Here is an 18,563-nt window from a genome sequence, read left to right on the forward strand (position 1 = left end):
ACTCATTTATTCAACAAACATTGTGATTTTGCTGCAAAATAATTCAAAACCAAAAATATTGATTTTTTAAAATCTGCACAGCTACACCAACTTCTGTACCAGCCTGATATCATTTGGATGCAAGCTCTCATGACATAAAAACCTCCAGATAATGTTTGTGCTTTTCTGTGAGGATCTGTGTTATTAGTTCTCAGCTAAACACATTTGTAAACAAACTGACAAAAGTCACATACAATATATCACTGAAAATACATGAATTATGGTGCCCTCCAGTGATTATTTAGACATTAAAGTAGAACAATGATGCAACCTTTATCTGATTCAGAGAAAGCCAGTATCTGTCTACCATTGATTGCTTAAATACATTCTGTACCTTTCAAGGACAATCACTGTTGGAGGTAGTCACATATAAGAGTTCCAAGAAGTTGGAGGGGGCAGGTATTGGTGCTGAGCTCCTTTCTCCTCAAATAATAGCCAGGTGGTAGGGCACTGAGGCAAGGTGGGCAGTGGAAGGGGTGGGTCACATGGGCGAATCAAAAAAAAAAAAAAGAAAGAAAGATAAAGAAATAGAGATTAGAAGATTTCACACTGAAATAAAGAAATTCATGTTGCCTTAAATATAATTTGTGTTAGTTACATTTCAATTCCTAATTTATACATAGCAGGGTTGATAAAGAATTACATTATAACAAAATTAGCCAGAATAATTAGCATAGTATATGTGCTACTGATTAAACACCCAGCAGATAGCTTGGTAATTAAGATCAGCGAGTGCCATATTTTGAGGCTTTGTCATCTTATTATCTGCCTAACAAGTGCTTCATCTTTACCTCCCTTCTGATTTGAAGTTTGATAGCAATCTCTAATAATTCTTGGGGGTTTTTTTCTTTAAATTACCGTACCGAAATTCCAATAATTTTCCTATGGCCACTAGTCTCACTCTCTTTGTATTTGCACAAAATGGTGCTGGTGTTATATTTCTTTCTAAATGTAAGGCGTTTGATATGCCAAGCATTTGTGCTTGGAAATTCAGGTTCAAAAATCTCTCCCAAAACTCATCATTCTTTGGCCGAAGGAAGAATCAGAGGCCAACCACACTCTGCAAGTTGGTCAGACATCTGAAGTCTGATCCATTGAGTTAAGATCTCCTTTCTGGGCAAAACCCATTGCCAAGGATTCCCAGAATATCTCTAGTAGGGTAGGGTCCATTTCCAGTCTCTGTGACACCGGAAGGCAGTCTCTCAAGTGGACCTGGCCACTTGCTCATTGATGACCCCCGCCCACAATGCCACTGCTCCTCCTTCAAGGAGTCTGGCGTTGGCTGCTGTCTTTGCAACATACAGTGGGATTTCATCATGGAAGGCAAGAAGAGTTCAATGGCCAAAGACCAGAAGGCTTGGAGAGTTCATCACATCCCTTATTACAGGCTAAGCCACATATGCTGCATCTCTGTAGACTAAACCAGGACGTTTCCATGATTTTAAAGGTAGAGTGAATACACTACTTGTATCAACCAGAAATACTTTGAGCTGCAAGCCATTGAAAACCTGTGAACAGTGCTTAAGGAATAAAGACAGGAAGTCTGGTGGTTGGCGGTCCAGAGCTGAAGCAAAGGTCCAGAAAGGTCATCGAGAAGCCATCTCTTCCCCTCCAACTGTTCCATTCCCTTCAGTATGTTGGTCCTTCACTCTTGACTGTCACCTCATAGCTACAATGTGGCTGCCACATCTCCACACACTGTGTCCATGTTCAAGGGAAGAAAGAAGCACCAGCCACTACTACTTCTCCTTTCAATCAGTTTCAGGGGCTGGTGTTGCAAATCATAAGGTCAGCCTCACAGGCTTGCAGCACCCCTCTGGATCTCCCTCTTCATCTCACTTCTGCTAAAAGAAGGCATTGTTCCATAGGGCCAATGAGGGCTCTCTTTTAAAGTAGTGTCCCCTTTTCATCTTCCCCCACTTGCCAACATCTGTACTGCCCCATCTCTAGAATAACCCTGAACCGAGACCTTCAGGAAGATAGATTCCCAGGGCCCTGTGGAGAGAAAGGCCGCCAGCCAATGGCCCTCCCCAGCAGCTGCAACGGGAGCCAAGGTTTGTTCTATTTATAACCATGCCCACAGTGCCCTGCATGACGCAGCTGCTACCTTTGGACTCACTTGAGAAGAAGAGAAGTTTAGTCAATACACAAACAACATTACAATGTCCAACTCCGATCGCCTTCCGGATTACCCGGTCAACTCAGATTTGGTGAAGAGATTAAAGTGTGCCCTGGACGCCAAGGATGAAGAGACAGTGAGCCACTTGATCTGCGCCGAAGTGAGGCACGTGGACGCCGTGATAGAACTGGCCAATGACGACTGGATGAAAGACCCCTCTGCTCAGCTTCCCGCCAGCGTGCTCGTAGGTAACCAGGAGGTAGCTGACGCCAAATTCCCTTCCATGAGCGCATGTGAGGGGTGGGCCACTCCTGGGGGTGGAAGGCTGAACGGTTGAAAAAGGCACATGAGCTGTGCTCGGCTGTCTGGCCCTTGCTGATATACATACACACACGCTGCGTGTACTGCGTGTATCCGTGTGTTTGGCTGTGCAACAGCTGGCGCGTGATACAAATAATTCAAAAAGGGGGAAAGCAGTCCGTGGCACCACCATCTTCCCACAGCATCTGTTTTCATTTCTCCACTTCTGCATGTGGATATGTCCATGCAACTTTGTGTTCTGCTCTGTTGGGTTGATATATCTAAAGTATTTTCCGCGGTGCTAGGTCGTCTTCTTAATTTCAATCACCTATCCAGGTGATGAATCACAAAATACTTAAACCAAATGCCTACAAGAGAGGCATATTTGTTTACATTTTTTGCTCCTACCAATAAGGCCATAATTAGCATCTCTATTAGCATCCGAATGGCTTTTTCTTATTCAGGTTATCTCCTTAAAATAAATCGCCAGGGGCAGAATGATTGGAACAAGGACAGAAAAATTACCAAACTGTTTTCCAAAAGAAAGGGCTTCTATTTCCTCGACAGTGAGTGTGTGTGTGTCTTACCACACCCTGAACATTGCTGGTGATGCATATTTATTTATCCTTAGGCCACCCACTGAGTAAGTGTGCCCTGGTCATCGCGCACCGCCCACCCGCCCACAACGTCTCATCCACAGGGTTTTTGGTTTTGTCTGTAGACCTCTTCATAGGTGACGTGTCTATTCAGGTGGGCAATCTCTCCCCATTTCTTTGTATTTTGGGGGAGGTCATTTTGTGGATCTTCTTTGTGTAACATATGGAAATATGTTGCCTGATGCAAGATTTACTTTGAATTTCATGGTGTTGTGTTCTAGCTTGTCAGACGTGCTTGACCCCGACAAAATGCACGGGGCTCCTCTCCACCTGCTAGACGGAGTCCCTCCTGACATACACGTATGTGTGCACACGTACACATACGTACGTACGTGTACACCTGCACATATGCACCCACACACGCAAACTCATGCTCACACGTGCAGGAAGTATACCAAAGAGGAGTATGCATGGATCATTGGTGCTAGCCACTGGGGCTTTCGTGCGATGAAGAGAGGGTCCTGCAAGGGGGTGACAATCCCTCGACTCCCTCAGGACATGGATGTACTCCCTGGGCCGCCTTTCACCAGGGCCTTAAGCAAGCTGCTTTAAGGCTATAGAGAGAAACCATCCCCTGCTTCTTCTTTTCCTTGGTTTTCCTAATATCTATGGCCACTATCAGGGTGAGGGCCCAGGAGCCACGAGCCCAAAGAACAACACACGTTTGTTCTGACCCTAGCTTTACATAGACAGGCACCGTCATCTCCCCAAGTGCACCTAGGGATGCAGGAGATTGCACTGGGGTGGGAGGAGGGGACTTTGTAATCATAAACTGCAATTTGATCAGGAGCCTTGAGCTCTGTGTTTTGCATTTGCCTCCCCCTCCTGCGGCCCCCCGCAGAGCCCCTCTGCACACTGCCTGCCCTGTGCCTGCCTATGAGGCTGACCTTGTGAGTTATATCACCTGCCCAGTGCTCTCTGACTCCTACTGGGTGCAGCTAATGGAAAGTGCTCAGAGGAGCAGGAGAGGTGGGATATTTGCTCCAGGGACCCCTCCCTGCCAGATCTCTGATGCGATTTGGCTTCATCCTTGTGCCAAAGGCTCAGCTCCTGGGTGACATCCCTTACCTCCCTACTCGCCCCTTCAGGCACAGGGATGAGGGCTCCCACTGTGGCTGTGACCACCCCTCATTGGCTTCCCTGAATCCTGCCTACCTTTGTTATACCTCGTGGTTATGACATGTGTTTTCTGCTATACTTAAAAGCAAGTCCCCCCTCTCCACCTCCCGCTTTACAAAGCCACCCCAGCTCATTGGGGATCTTTGTATTTGGAATCCCCAATTTAAAATATCATTCTTTTCACCTTACTAATTGATTTTGTACTGTCCCCGCACCACAACTTTGCTGAACTCTTGAAATCAATGAAATTTCTGTTAGAGTTTCATTCTTTCCCACAATGAACCCATTACATTCTTAACCATATTTGTATGTACTTCTCCCCATCAAACTGCCCCATTCAGAAGGGCAAGAACAGTTCATTGCTGATGACATGTTTTAAGGTCTTGGGTTAGTTCGGGGTTGATTTCAACTCAGGGTGATTGTAACACTGAATGATTAAGGCACATCTTGTTACCAGTGACTCTATTTTAGGGAAAGCCAGCTGTCCTTGAACCCGAGGCAGAGAGTGCAGCATGCTCAGTCTTGTGTTCTAGGTATGCCGCTCCAGGCACAATGTGAAAGTAAGACTTGAAGGAAACGAGAAAGGGAAGGAGAGCCTATTTAGGAGGTGACTCTCCAAGTGAGAGATGACAAGGGCCTAAACCAAGAAAGCAGGATAAACACAAAGATAAATGGCAAAGATGAGAACTGCATGGGTACCCACCCATGGGAAGGTCTTGGTGACAAGTAGAGGCTAATGCTGCCAACCGAGACCGAAAAACCAGAGGGACCTGATGGTGACAGTGTCCTGAGCCTATGCAGTGTGCCTGGCAGTATGGAGAGCGGAGAATGCAAACAGGAGTAACACACAGGATGCCTCCTAGGCTCACGGCCCAGGCAACGTCAGCGCTGGGTGGCTATTAAGGGTCTGGAGAAGCTCTTGCCGTGGTGTGGGATGTTCCAAAAGGAAGCTTGGGCTCTGCCACCAATGAGCTGTGTGGCCTTAGGAAAGTCACTTTCCCTTTCTGGGCCAATGACATGAAATTCAATTAAGGCTTTCCAAACAGGTGCATGGTGGAATGAGCTTGGGAGATGCTTCCTGCTGAGTCACATGCTCAGAAATTGGCACAATGGTATATTAAAGGCTCGGTGTGGTTTTGCCACCAGGGGAATTGGCAGTTTGTATATACTTTTTGGGAACCACTGGCTTGGATCAATGTTGAGGTCCCATCCATCTCTGTGCTTCTCTGAGGCTATGATCCCAAAGACTCATTGTCACAGCCTGCAACAGAGCGTGGGTTCTTTTTTGCTGAGTGTGGGAGCAAATGAGCTCTTTCTCCAGGCAACTGTGAGTCCTTAGGGACCATTCTTGGCAGGAACAAGAGCTGTTTGGATTTAAGTATACATATGGGGTCTTTAGAATGCTTGAAGAGTGCTCAGAACTTACAGCAATACCTTGAAATGCAGCCCATACTGGGAATGGATACTGTGAGGAGTTTAAATCCTCCAGGGGAAGAATATGAAGATGGGGAATGGGGCTGGGCCAGTGATGACCAGCACCAGGAATGCCCACTCAGGCCGGGAGAGGCAGGAGCCAAATGCCATGGTGGCAAATGCATTTGGGGGAGAGGAGGAAAGTTTCCATCCCAAAGACGACCCTGGTTGGCAGGTTTTTGAGTATTGTTCAAAAATGACGACTTGCAAAAATAAGAAAAAGAAAAGTAATCATTCTCTCTTGTGTGCTTGTCAATATGAACACACAAGGACCTTGTATCTGTCAGTGAAATCACCGTGTTCATTGCACTGTGAACTTATTATTCCATCAAATGTAACACGCAAAAATAATAATAATTTATTTCATTGCATCCACGTCAGTGTTACAATAAAAGCATAGAGAAAGAGAGGCACCAGCTGAGAAAATGGTGGGAACGGCTTTTTCTGGAGAAGTCTCCCCCAGGCGTATATGGCCCCCCTTGATGACGGCAGAGGTCAGAGGAACTTAAATTTTTAGCCCAAGCAGATCATGGGGCAAAGTGCAGAACGTATCCTCCCTACGCAGTTGGCAGAGAGACAGGGGAATGGTCATCAACTGGGATTCCCCTGAAGATACAACTCACATAGCCCCTGCAGGGCCATCTGCTCCCCTGCAAGGATAAGCTTGGGATGGACTGGGAGTGGGGCATGGTCAGTCTCTCTCTCTCTCTCTCTCTGTCTCTCTCTATGACAAACTGAACAGGGCTGAGCACAAAGCTCCTCCGTAATCAGCTCCCTGATCTGACCAACAGGAACCTCCCACCAGGCTGCACCCAAATTCTGGGGCACATGAGGACTTCTTCTGCTCACCTAAGCCACTCCCTCCTTCCAGACCCTGCTTAGTGGATGGTTTCTGCCCAAGGGCCACCTCTGCCCATCTGGCCCACAGACTCTCCTCCCTCCACAAGGGCATGAAGCCCTCAGTCTCAATTAGTTACTGAAACACAGGCCTTGCTGGGCTAGTTGTTATATGGACTAGATATTTAAAACTTAAAAACAGCTCTTTGCAGATGAGATCCCTGCCTAACACTTATTGGTATCCAGAGCCTGACACATGGTCTTTGCCCTGAGAAGGAGCTCAAGGTCTGTGTGTCCTGCCTGACATGGACAGGCTAAGCGCCTTTGCTGACATTTAAGGTGAGTGGACACAGGTCGCCTTCCCACAGATACTACTAGAGTTAGTCTTTCTGCAAAGAAACATTTGATTTTACTTTCTGCTAAAACCAAATCTCTACTGTTTAATATTAATGACAATTGCATCATTTGTCCTTGCATCTCTTCAGTGCCTATCAGCTCACTAACCACCAAGAACATGGGAAGGGAGAAAGGATGGCTGGGGGATGGGTGGTGAGACCCATCTTGTCCCCAAATGCATCAACTGTACAATTTGGTAACTGGCGTAATCAAACTACTTAAGAAACAACTGATTACTAATTGCTATTATTAAGGATGTCAGCATTCCATGATTTTGCTGCTGATATATTATATACAAGTCAAGATGCTACTTGAATTCTTGATTGAAACAGAAAACTAGAGACATTATGTTGTGTTTGGGGTAATGGTATTTAAGCGTCTGGAGGCGAGTTAAGAAATACTAATTGGGTTTTTATTAAGAGATCGCACCCAGCAGCACATATAGGTGGGGAATGAGTGTGGGGAGTGTGTGATAAGCGTGTGCATACATGTCAAGATGGGGTCTGTTTGTGGAATATAACCCTTATCCAACCAGCACCCCTGCAGGCTTGACACCAAGTCCACCACCACATTAGGGCAACATCCACCACTCCTTCCCTACGTATGGAGGAGAATATAACCCAGGGCAAACCAAACAGTCAAACATCAGTTAAATGAGCAAAGCCCCTCCCTTGTCGCATTGAAGCCTACAACAGAAGCATGCACACTGCTGGTGGCTCTGAGATTTGACGTATTGGGGACAGCAAGAGACTAATACTGAGATGATCCAGGTTCTTCCATTGGCTCTACCACTGCCTCTGGGGTCTTGAACTTGTCAGTCCATCTTTCTGAACCTTAATATCCTCACTTTAAAAAAATGAGATCGGTCAGGCCATCTCTCAGGGTCTTTATAAATTGCACTAACTAAGGTTTTGAGACCAATGACTTGTGTTTGTGGAGGACATTAAAAAAATCCCATCTCCTTTACGTGCTGCATCCTAACAGAGGCCTGTGTAGATCCCACCCCACCTACAAAGAGATGGCTAACGCCACACCCATGGGAGAAGGAAGGTGTCTCCTGGAGTGCTGGTAGTTTAGGAACTTGGCTCAGGGCCAGGCTATTCTAATTGTTGGGGACAATACGTCCCCAAACCAGAACATGTTAGAACTGGATCACCCCTAAGTAGAAGCAACAGAGAGGAATCAGAGGTAGTGAGGACCTTCATGAGGTACATATTTCCCAAGGGCTTTTGTATTTCCCACTTACCCAACTGAGGAAAACAAACAAAATAAGACATTGTGTTACGTACCCGGGGTCCAACAGCTGGTAGAAAGTATAAACCCAATGCTCTTCCCAGCATTCCATGATGCATATAGTTCTTCCGTCCTACATCTGCATTTTACAGATGGGGACACTGAGGCTCACATTTGCTCCTCCACTGATCAATAGCCAGTTAGCAACAGTGTGTAAACAAGGTATGTTTCCTAAGTTTCAGGCAAGTGCTCTTGATACCTATCCACCCAGACACATTTTGCAGCAGCAAATTTCCCCACTGAAGCTGCATACAACCCTTTGATTTTACCTTACACATGCATATACTCACACCCACACACATCAATAGCATGGAGTCTCTGGCTTCAAATAATTCAAATATGAGTATTAAGAAAAGACATGGATGAATGAGTGGGGTCCCTGGTTGCAGAATAAAAACAGAAATGGCAAGCAGGAGGTCAGTGGTGACAGGGAAGCATAGACAGGGAGGCACTCCACCATCTCGGCTGCACACCCTGAGCAGAGAATGTGGGGGCAGGGAGACCCTGCTCGAAGCAAAATGAAATTAAACCTTTCTAAGTACTTATAAATCAGCACCTAATGACACTATCCCACCACCAGCCGGAGCATTGCTCTTATTACTTTGATTCACAAGCCAGGAAAAGATCCGGAATTATGCACAAATTATTGTCCCATCTTCTTAATTAACACTGATTGCAAAATTCTTGCTAAAGTCCTTGCTAACAGACTCAATTATGCGCTGCCTGAATTGATTCACCCAGATCAAGTGGAATTTATTAGAAATACACTTTCCTACAATAACATCAGATTATCTTTGAATATAGTTAAATTATTTAGGAATAAAATGGCTCCAGCAACCAGCCTGTGCTTTAGATATAGAAAAATATCTCCCACCACCTAGAATAAAGATATTTCTTTGCTTTCAACCAGATACACACCCTAGGCTCTCTTTTTTCCCAGAAGCAGGTTGAAGCACTGTGATGAGATGAGATGCATGCCTTAGAGCTAATGGTCCAGCTTCAGAGCATATGGGGCAGGAAGAAAAATCCTACAGGGTCACGTCTCAGCTCCCCCCAGTATGGATTGTCACTGCCTGTGGAACACAGTGAAATTGCAATTAGACTAAATCAGGATATTTTCAGAATCAAAATTGAGAAACAGGCTAATAAAGAAATAATGTATGCTGATGACATACTTCTATTAGCATCACTCCCAAGCACACTGGAGAGTTTTGAAAGAACAAAAAGAAATGAGGATGATAGCAAAGAGGCTTTTCTCGTTCCCAGGAGGATGATGGTTCCTGCAATGGTGCGTTCTGCTTAGGAAAAACATTCCTAAGGCACTAATTGGAAGTAGCAAATGCACTACCTGTAGCCTGGTTCTACTTCCCAGTCCCATTGCCCATTATCTTCCAACACCAAATTCAGCAACTGGATATAAACAGGGGCTGGATTTGTCCTACTCACCATGTCCTGGCTCACAGTAGGTACATGATAAATATTAATAAACCAAATAGCATATGGACGACACCAAAATTCTCTTGGGTTAGCCTTTGATAGATGGATATGTTCTTAATAGGCTGGGATTGAAAAGAAGGGAATCCAAATAAAAGGAGCAGAGTGAGCAAACGTGGAGCAGACAAGGTCATACGGCCCTGTGCAAGGAAGAGGGACCTGCCTGGAAAGGAGGGTGTGTAAATCAGAGCAGAGGAGGAAAGTCAAGGCAAGTAGGTTGGGATAGTATTACGTGAGGCCACAAATTCTAGACATAGATGTTTACACTTATCCAGAAAAGGCAGTGAGGATCTATTCAGCAATGGAATGAGAGCATCTAATTTGGAAAAAACAAAAACCCTTTTACATAGGAAGGATGGCAGTGAGGGCCCAAAATTTACTCATTGAATCCCTCAGGCCATACAACACTCCCATCTCCCTTGAAGCTAGAGTTGGCCTTGTTCTAGTCAACAGTGGGCTCAGCAGTAGATCCAAGATGACAGAAGGAAGTCTGTGAATTTGAAAATAGATCAACAAAAAGCATCCAACCTGAAGAACAGAAAGTAATGTGATGGAAAATAAAATGAACAGGGACTGTGGGACAATTTAGAAGATCTAATGTACCCAACTAGAGCCCAAGAAAGAGAGAAGGAAGTAATGGAGCAGAAAAAAATATTTAAAGAAATAGACACCAAACAGTTCCCAAATTTGATGAAAGACATAAATTCACAGATTCAAGGAGTTCAGCGAGCCAGAAGCAGGATACAGGTGAGGGAAATAAGTCAACTGTGTGCCAGGGTACCTCGATGCTCTGCGACTATGGTTGAGTTAAGTTTGCCTTGAGAATAGAAAGGAGGTTCACTGGAGCGAGGGGAGGGAAAGGCACACAGAGAGCAGGATGCAATAACAGTTTCCTATTCAGAAGTGCATACCTCTCCCTTTCCCAGAAACCTGCAGTGGCTCCCTGCTGCCTACAGCAAAGGTCAGCCAACCTTGCCCTGAGAGCTGGCTACCTGTTTTTTACAAGTAAAGTTTTATTGGCCATGCTCGTTCATTTTCATATTCCCAATGACTATTCTCGTGCTATCATGGCGGAACTAAAGAGTTGCCACAAAGACTGTAGGACTTACAAAACCTACATTTATTATCTGACTCTTTACAGGAAAAGTCTGGTGACTCTTGTCCAATAGCTTCCAGTTCAAATTTTATAGCAAGTGTTCAAGGGCCTGAAGGACGTGCCAGGAGCTATCTTACCCCATCACTTGCTTCTCCCAGCATCCTTCCACCCACCCTATATTGCAGTGAGTGATGGATAACAGCACTAGTGAGAGCACAGGTGATGCCCTGCCAAGTGTTTGCCATGGAAATGACAGTAGGCATTTAAAAACATTGACAGCAGGCAGCCAGGAGGCTCAGCGGTTTAGTGCTCCCTTCAGCCCAGGGCGTGATCCTGGAGACCCAGGATCGAGTCCCACATCAGGGTCCCTGCATGGAGCCTGCTTCTCCCTCTGCCTGTGTCTCTGCCTCTCTCTCTCTCTCTCTCTCTCTCATGAATGGATAAATAAAATCTTTTAAAAAATAAAATAAAATAAAAACATTGACAGCCACTTGACAATTAATAGGACAGTGAAGATTCCTGGACTTTTTTCCACTGTATTTTTTCTTGTAATTAATTTTAATTGTATTTTTTAAAAGAATCAGTCCATGGCAAATTGAGACAAAAAAAAAAAAAAAAATCCCAGGTCCTTCAGTAGTTGAGAAACTCTCTCAAACCACACCCCCAGTGATACCATCAATCCCTTACACCCTTCTTGGCTGTTGGGCAAGCCACCTCTCTGCTCTCCTGTTTTCATCACCTGTCCTAACAACACGTCCACCCATCCTTCCGAGTGGCCCCGGAGCTTCAGGGGCTCACAGTCTAACACTGAGCGGAGTTTGCCCCACAGGATATTTGCAGAGCATGAACACCTGTGAAGAAAGGGAGAAAATTACCCTGGCAGAATAGAGGTTGATCTGTGACACAGGCCCCACAGTGCCATGCGTGACCGGCTCTAGGGGAGCTCTGGAGCTGAGACCCTTCTCATAGTTTTCCCACATTGGGTCAAGATGGCAGGACCTCTCCATCCTCCACAGCTGAGACAAACCCCAAAAGGAAACAAGACCTCCCTAACAGCGGGGCCTGGGTGGCCTATCTCCATGCCCACCAAAGGTCTAGTCTCTACCACTCACCTCGGCTCTGACCTCCCCTGGGCATGCTGGCTGCTGCTTCTTTTCTACCCATATCTTCTCCCCTCCCTGGCCCTCCTTCCAGACTGTACCCATGGCCTCGTGCAATGCAGCCCTGAGGCTACTCCTTGCCTCTTGTTCAGCTAAAAATAACGGGATACAGTCCCTTGCTCCCACCATAGGTCAAGGAAAGGAAACAGACACCCTCCAGGGGACATGTGCCATCCTGGTCCCTCAGCTCCCTCTGTGCTTTGCACAGATGCCACCTGTGAAGAAAGCCTGTCCCATCCCTACTTCCTGTCACAATAACGCTCTGCTTGATGCATACTCCCCATCGGACCTGTACCTCTTGTTAGCACCAGTTACTGGTTGCCTCATCTATCTCTCCCACCAAGTGCAACACTTCCTAAGGCAAGGACTTTACTCTTTGCCTCTGTAGGCTGCTAGTACCTGAAAAATCCCCTGTACGTATAAGCTCAATATGGAAATTTACCCTTCCACTTGTAAACTAAGAAGCATCAGTTGTGCCTGTTTTCCAAAATTCGATTTTTAAAAAATCTTACTATTTTAACTTGCATCTGAAATCCGTGAAATTGTATATTGTGTGTGTCTTTAACAGTCATTTACATTTTTATAATGCCTTTTTCCTATCTTTCTGTTGGAAACCCAAAGTTCGCATTTTTCTACCAACAGAAAAATAAGTGAAGTCGGCTTAAAATCCATCAGATAAAACTGGCCCCAGTCTGCTCCACGCAGAGCTGCAAAGCAACCAAGCAAGCCCACCAGGAGCCCTCCCTCCTCAACCACAGGATCAGTCAAATTCTCGTTTCTGGAAGGGATATGAAGGGTGACAGGACATAATGATCAGATCAAAGCAACTTCAAGAGAGAAGTATTTTGCTCCCTGTGTGAGATTCATAAAAAACAATCAGTCTTAACATGCAATTTGTCTCAAGAGGCAGTAGCTGCAATTTTATCATGTAATTAAATCCCCATGACAGTCGTAAAGAAACTTCGTCACCTTTATCAGGGAAAGCTTCGATAATATGCTTTCCAGCAACGTCCCCAGAGTCTATAAATGTCCTTCCAGGGCTATTTACTCGTGGCTGTGCATGCTGAGGACCTGGCTGCTCTGTTTCACACTCCACCACGGTGGATATGCAGCACTCAAGGGCACCTTTGTTTCTGAGCTTCCAAAAAAGCCCTCCTGGGCTATGGATGAAAGCAGCACTTGACCTTTGGATAAGATCACATTCATAATGAGAAGTGACTTTGTTGTTTTGCGTAATCCACTTTGGGCTGGGTAGCAATGCCCAGGAAAATAGGTTATGGAGGTGTTTCCCCCACCCCCCCACCCCCGCCATATTGTGTTCTTCTACATGATGGGAATGAGATTTCTTAATAATGTGGAATCAGTACAGACAATTTAAGTCATTATTAATAGATACACTTGATCTGAGGAAGTAAAATGTTTTAATGTTTTGTTAAATGAGGTGTGCTGTGCTAACATTGTTATTCAGAGAAAAGGTTGAGATATTTTAACACTTTTTTATATTAATGTCTGTGTGACTAACTCTGGTGGATGGGTGAATGTGTCCTGGAGCTCTTAAAAGCAGAGCCTTACACACCCGCCTAGCTTATTATTCTAAAAACTTTTTTTTTTTATTTGAAACAGCTACAGGGAGTGGGGATGAAGGAGGAATGGCCTTTAGAAATTAAACGGGAGAGTGGGGACCAAAATAAGATAAAATGATTTACAGTGAAAGTAAATTCACTGTGAGACCTTCGCTATTGGCCAAGCGGTATAGTAATGCGAATATTCTAGGGTCTGATGGGAATTTCATACATGGCCATTTACAGAAACGATTCGTGTAGGAAGTATAAATTGACCAGGCTAACGATATACATTCACATATTTGAGAACATGCTCAGAATCTCACGATGTCCACCTGAGGAATGACTTCCTGCCCTAGCTTGTCCATTTACTTGGACACTTGACCCCAGAAGGAAGTTGACATTTGCCCAACGGCACAGCAAAGCATCCACCCATTTGGCTGTCTCCAAGAACACAAAATAATGGCAGGACATCTTGCGGCCTGGGGAACTCTACCTTGGGGCCTGAACACATGGAAAGTCTCTGTCCTGGAGAAACAGCCTGACCCTGTAATAAAATCCACATTTCAAGCTCAACTAGATTCTCCCACTAAGTACTGCAGAGCTCATCCTCAGATACTTCTGAGCAAAAGAAAATCATTCGTTGATTCAATGGCAGGATGCTAAGATCCTGACATCACTTGAGAATAATAACTACCATTTATTCAAACACTATCATTTGTACATCTCATAATTTCAGGGTGGATTTTACTTTTCCATCTCATTTGATCCCAAGACCAAAACTCCTTCTCACTAACTACCTACCCTTCAAGGCTCTGTGTTAAGAGCCAGTTTTTCTGTCTCCTATCGCTAAAACATTATGTTTATAAGTCCCAAAAATATTCTTTGCAAAATTATATTTAAGTCCAGTTGACTACCTGGATAGTTAGTAGAGAGATTTAGTCCATTCACTGGGCTGTCCAGATAGAAGCTGGGTATCCACCCCTATTTGGATTTTTGTCCTTCTTCTCCCAGGATTACTCCACTGTATGCAATAAAAGGCCACCACAATCAAATTCGTTTAGTATTCTGAAATGCTCCACAGATACAAGTTAAGTTCCTCCATCAAACAGGTATCATTTGATAGCTCTTCTGAAGAACTAAAACTATTAAGTGTGTGATTTGGAGAAAATTATTTTCATCAGAATCCCTCTCTTTCAAGAAGGGCGTTGTTTGCTCAGAAGAATTTCCTGGACCAGGTCCCTCGAGTTGAGGCTAAAACTGGCAGGGATGTGAGGATGCCTGAAACCACAAGGAAGGGGAAGGGTGGGGGAGGAGGGACTTACGTGGTTGAGCCAGAGACAGAGGAAGTGTGGACGGAGGAGAGAGGTAGGATATGATGCCAGATGCTTCATATCCTCAGGATAGTCACCAAGCTCCCTGTGTGATGTTGGTAGTGGACTTAAAAGCAAACAAACCCAACCAAAAAACTAAGGAGCTAATTTTGTGCCCCAGTCTGGGGGCAGGACAGAGCGTACACAGTCTGAGCAAACAGGGAGCCATCAGGGTTCCAGGGAGGACTCTGGGTGCTACGAAGCCCAGGGTCCCAGTGAGGAAGGAAACTCAAACTGACACCTGGCTGACACGAGTGACTCTGTACCCATATGCTTTGAATGCTTTAAAATAATGTCAAATAGGGCAGCAGGGGTGGCTCAGTGGTTTAGCACCGCCTTCAGCCCAGGGCCTGATCCTAGAGACCAGTCCCAGGTCAGGCTCCCTGCATGGAGCCTGCTCTCTCTCTCTCTCATGAATAAATAAATAAAATCTTTTTTAAAAAATTTTTTAAAAAGTCAATTTGCTGCATTTATGTCAAAAATCCAATATATTTGCAATATAATTTTGCAAAGAATATTTTTGGGACTTATTTTGGGACTTAAAAAAATTTTTTAAAAGTCAATTTGCTGCATTTATGTCACCTAAATTTGGGTATAAACATTAGCAATAACACCACTTACCTCGGACCCTAAAATCAAGAAAAAGGAAACTCTAGTACTACAAACAGGAGCCCCCAGCAAGGTGCAACAGTCTCAGCCACCTGACCCAGAGGACAAAGGGATCCTATGTGCCTGGGGTTTTAATGTTACCTTGGGGCATCAACTGATTCAGCCCATTGCTCTGGCCTGTTGAGATCTTTTGTGATTGTGATTGTGTCAGGCTCCATGTCAACCACTGTCAATCTGATATCCACCCTTCCATATGTTCACATAAATCATCCACACGCATATATCATACGAGATCAGAATGAAACCCTTATCTACACATTAGAAGCACCTGTGGGGGGTGGGGGGAGAAGGTATTCTAACAGACCTGATGCCCCGGCTACACTCCCCAACCATGACACCAGGACCTCTCAGGTTGGGATCCAGACAACTGTATCTTCTTAGTGTTCCCCAAATGGTTCCATCTTCGAGCCAAGATTTAAAACACTGGTCTGCAGATATTATTTCTCAAGTTAGAGTTTTTAGCAAGGTTTTCCTAAAAGAAGACCCATATTTTTTTTCCACCTTCTCTAAAAGGTTTCCAGGAAACTTTCTACTACAGGTGGAACTATAACCTATGCCTCATCCCCTCTACATATTAATGAATAATTCCATGTCACAAAGGAAAATTATCTTATGCACTGTGACTTGTTCCTAGTGACCCACAGAGATCCAAGTACCCGCACTCCCTTTTCTAAATCTTCCCAAACCATCTTTTTCAACCCTTTTTAGGGATCTTGCCCAGCATTGATGTCAATTCAGACTTTGAGGAATCAAATTCTTTATTTATTTGAAAACTGAAACTCTAGTCTTTCTGGTTCTTCTGTTTTCTCATAATTCCTCAAGGATTTTGATAATCACATACACATCACATACAAATTCACTCTTGGAAAAAAGTTTTCATATGGGGGGATCCCTGGATGGCTCAACAGTTCAGGGCCTGCCTTTGGCCCAGGGCGTGATCCTGGAGTCCTGGGATCGAGTCCCACGTCAGTCTCCCTCTGCCTGTGTCTCTGCCTCTCTCTCTCTCTCTCTCTCTCTCTCTCTCTCTCTCTCTTTCTCCCTGTCTCTTGTGAATAAATAGGTAAAATCTTTTAAAAAAAAAGTTATCATATGGACTGAAATAGGCAGAGAGGATAAGGTTTGAGTTGTATCTTCAAGCTTATGCATTGGCTTTGACTAAGCTGAGAAGGGTAAGAACAATGAAAATGAAATTAAAATGGCCTGATCCAAGCACGGTATAGGTGGAGAGAACTGCTGTGCAATGAGCAAGAAGGAATCCAGTGCTGGGGCAGGAAATAGTGCCATTCACCTGTCACTAAGGGACATTGTTCAGCTGGCCGGAAAGAGGACTAAAAACTCCTGTGTGTTAGGACCCTGTGGTCTGGGCTTTTTCCCATGCGATCCTTGGTGGCAGGATTGCTGTATTTTTTTGTCTCTGTATCCCCAAAACCTAACAACACACCCTAGAGCATAATATTCCGTGAATTCTTATTGAATGATAAACGAATGGATTGGTTTACAAGTGTTTGTAGGTTTTTTGTTTTTTATATTGTTTTTTAAATGTAATAATCACACATATGGCTATTATTGCTCTTTAAAAACAAAAACTAAACACTCTTGTTATGCTCCTGAAGTAATCTACATGTCCTATTCGTGCTGTCTCCCATGAGCTATTTTTAAAGCTCTCACATGTCTGTTCCTGGACTACTACTCTCAACCCACAGAAATCAAGCTTGGATATTTAGGGCACTGTTGACAAATATAATGCATGGAAAGCTAAATTTAGCGCAGAACACAGGCCAGAATGGCTCTTATCCCTGGACTCACCTCCAATTTTCCCACCCCTTTTAAAAATAACCCATGACAAAAGAGTTCAGGAACAAAGACATTCTCCAGTTTAAAGTGAAGCATAAGTTGGATCAGATTGTAGCTGTGTATGAGTAAGTCCTTCAGAAAGAATCTAATCACAATCAGTCTGAGAAAAATAACATGGCAAATGGCTAAGCTTATAGAAATGAAAATCCAAAGAATTAATAGAGCAACTGCATAGTATGTAAATGAAGTCAGGAGAGGGCTTGGCTTTATTCTAGTGTCTATATAGTGCTGCCTTTCTTCATTTTCTGATGCACGTGTTTCTTATGTCCGATGGAGGCTGTGCATTCCCTGCAAACATGGTCCATATATTCTTTACCACTGCATTGTCCACAGTACCCAGCAGTGTTAGAGGCACATAGGAGGCCCTTGAAAAAATCTTGGCTCTTCCACAGTTGACACTGATTCTATCTTTGTTACTGATCTGGAGACAAGAGAGACAAAATTTAAAACATGTAAAATGAAGTTTCAAAGAGCCCTCTTATGGATCAGGTCTTACGGATTGAGAAAACCAGTATTGTTAAAATGTCCATAACACCCAAAGCAATCTACAGATTTAATGCAATCCCTTTAAGAACATTTTTTTATAGAACTAGAAAAAATAATCCTAAAATATAGAGAGAACAGCAAAAAAAAAAAAAAAAAAAAACTCAAATAGCTAAAACATTCTTGAAAAAAAGAAGAACAAAGTTGAAGTGGAGGTATTACAATCCCAGACATCAATATACAATAGAAAACTGTAGTAACCAGAGCAGTATGGTACTGGCACAAAAATAGACACATAGATCAATGGAATGGAATAAAGAATCCAGGAATAAACCTATGATTATACGGTTAATTATTCTATGACAAAGAAGGCAAGACTATCGAATGGGAAAAAGACAGTCTCCACCAAATGGTGCTGGGAAAACTGGACAGCAACATGGCAAAGAATGAAACTGGACCATTTTCTTACACCATACACAAAAACAAACTCAAAATGGATTAAAGACCTAAATGTGAGGCCTGAAACCATAAAACCCCTAGAAGAAAACCTAGGCAATAATTTCATTGATATCAATCAGAAACATGTTTCTAGATATGTCTCCTATGGCAAGGGAAACATAAGCAAAATTAAACTATTGGA

General features: G+C 44.0%; 1 protein-coding gene across 2 annotated transcripts in view; it reads left to right on the plus strand.

The window, feature by feature from the left end:
• Positions 1–2,153: 2,153 nt before the first annotated feature.
• ASB18 (ankyrin repeat and SOCS box containing 18) overlaps positions 2,154–18,563 on the plus strand; it is a 62,147-nt gene continuing 45,737 nt past the window's right edge. The window contains exons 1-2 of one of the 2 annotated variants that reach the window (XM_072719092.1): positions 2,154–2,406; positions 3,583–3,585. In XM_072719092.1, the coding sequence (XP_072575193.1) occupies positions 2,202–2,406; positions 3,583–3,585 (208 nt within the window). In that variant the 5' untranslated portion in view covers positions 2,154–2,201. The remainder of the gene's footprint in view (positions 2,407–3,582; positions 3,586–18,563) is intronic. The other variant, XM_072719091.1, reaches the window with a different exon arrangement.

Source organism: Vulpes vulpes, chromosome 9 (assembly GCF_048418805.1).
Source record: "Vulpes vulpes isolate BD-2025 chromosome 9, VulVul3, whole genome shotgun sequence".
Lineage (NCBI taxonomy): Eukaryota > Metazoa > Chordata > Mammalia > Carnivora > Canidae > Vulpes > Vulpes vulpes.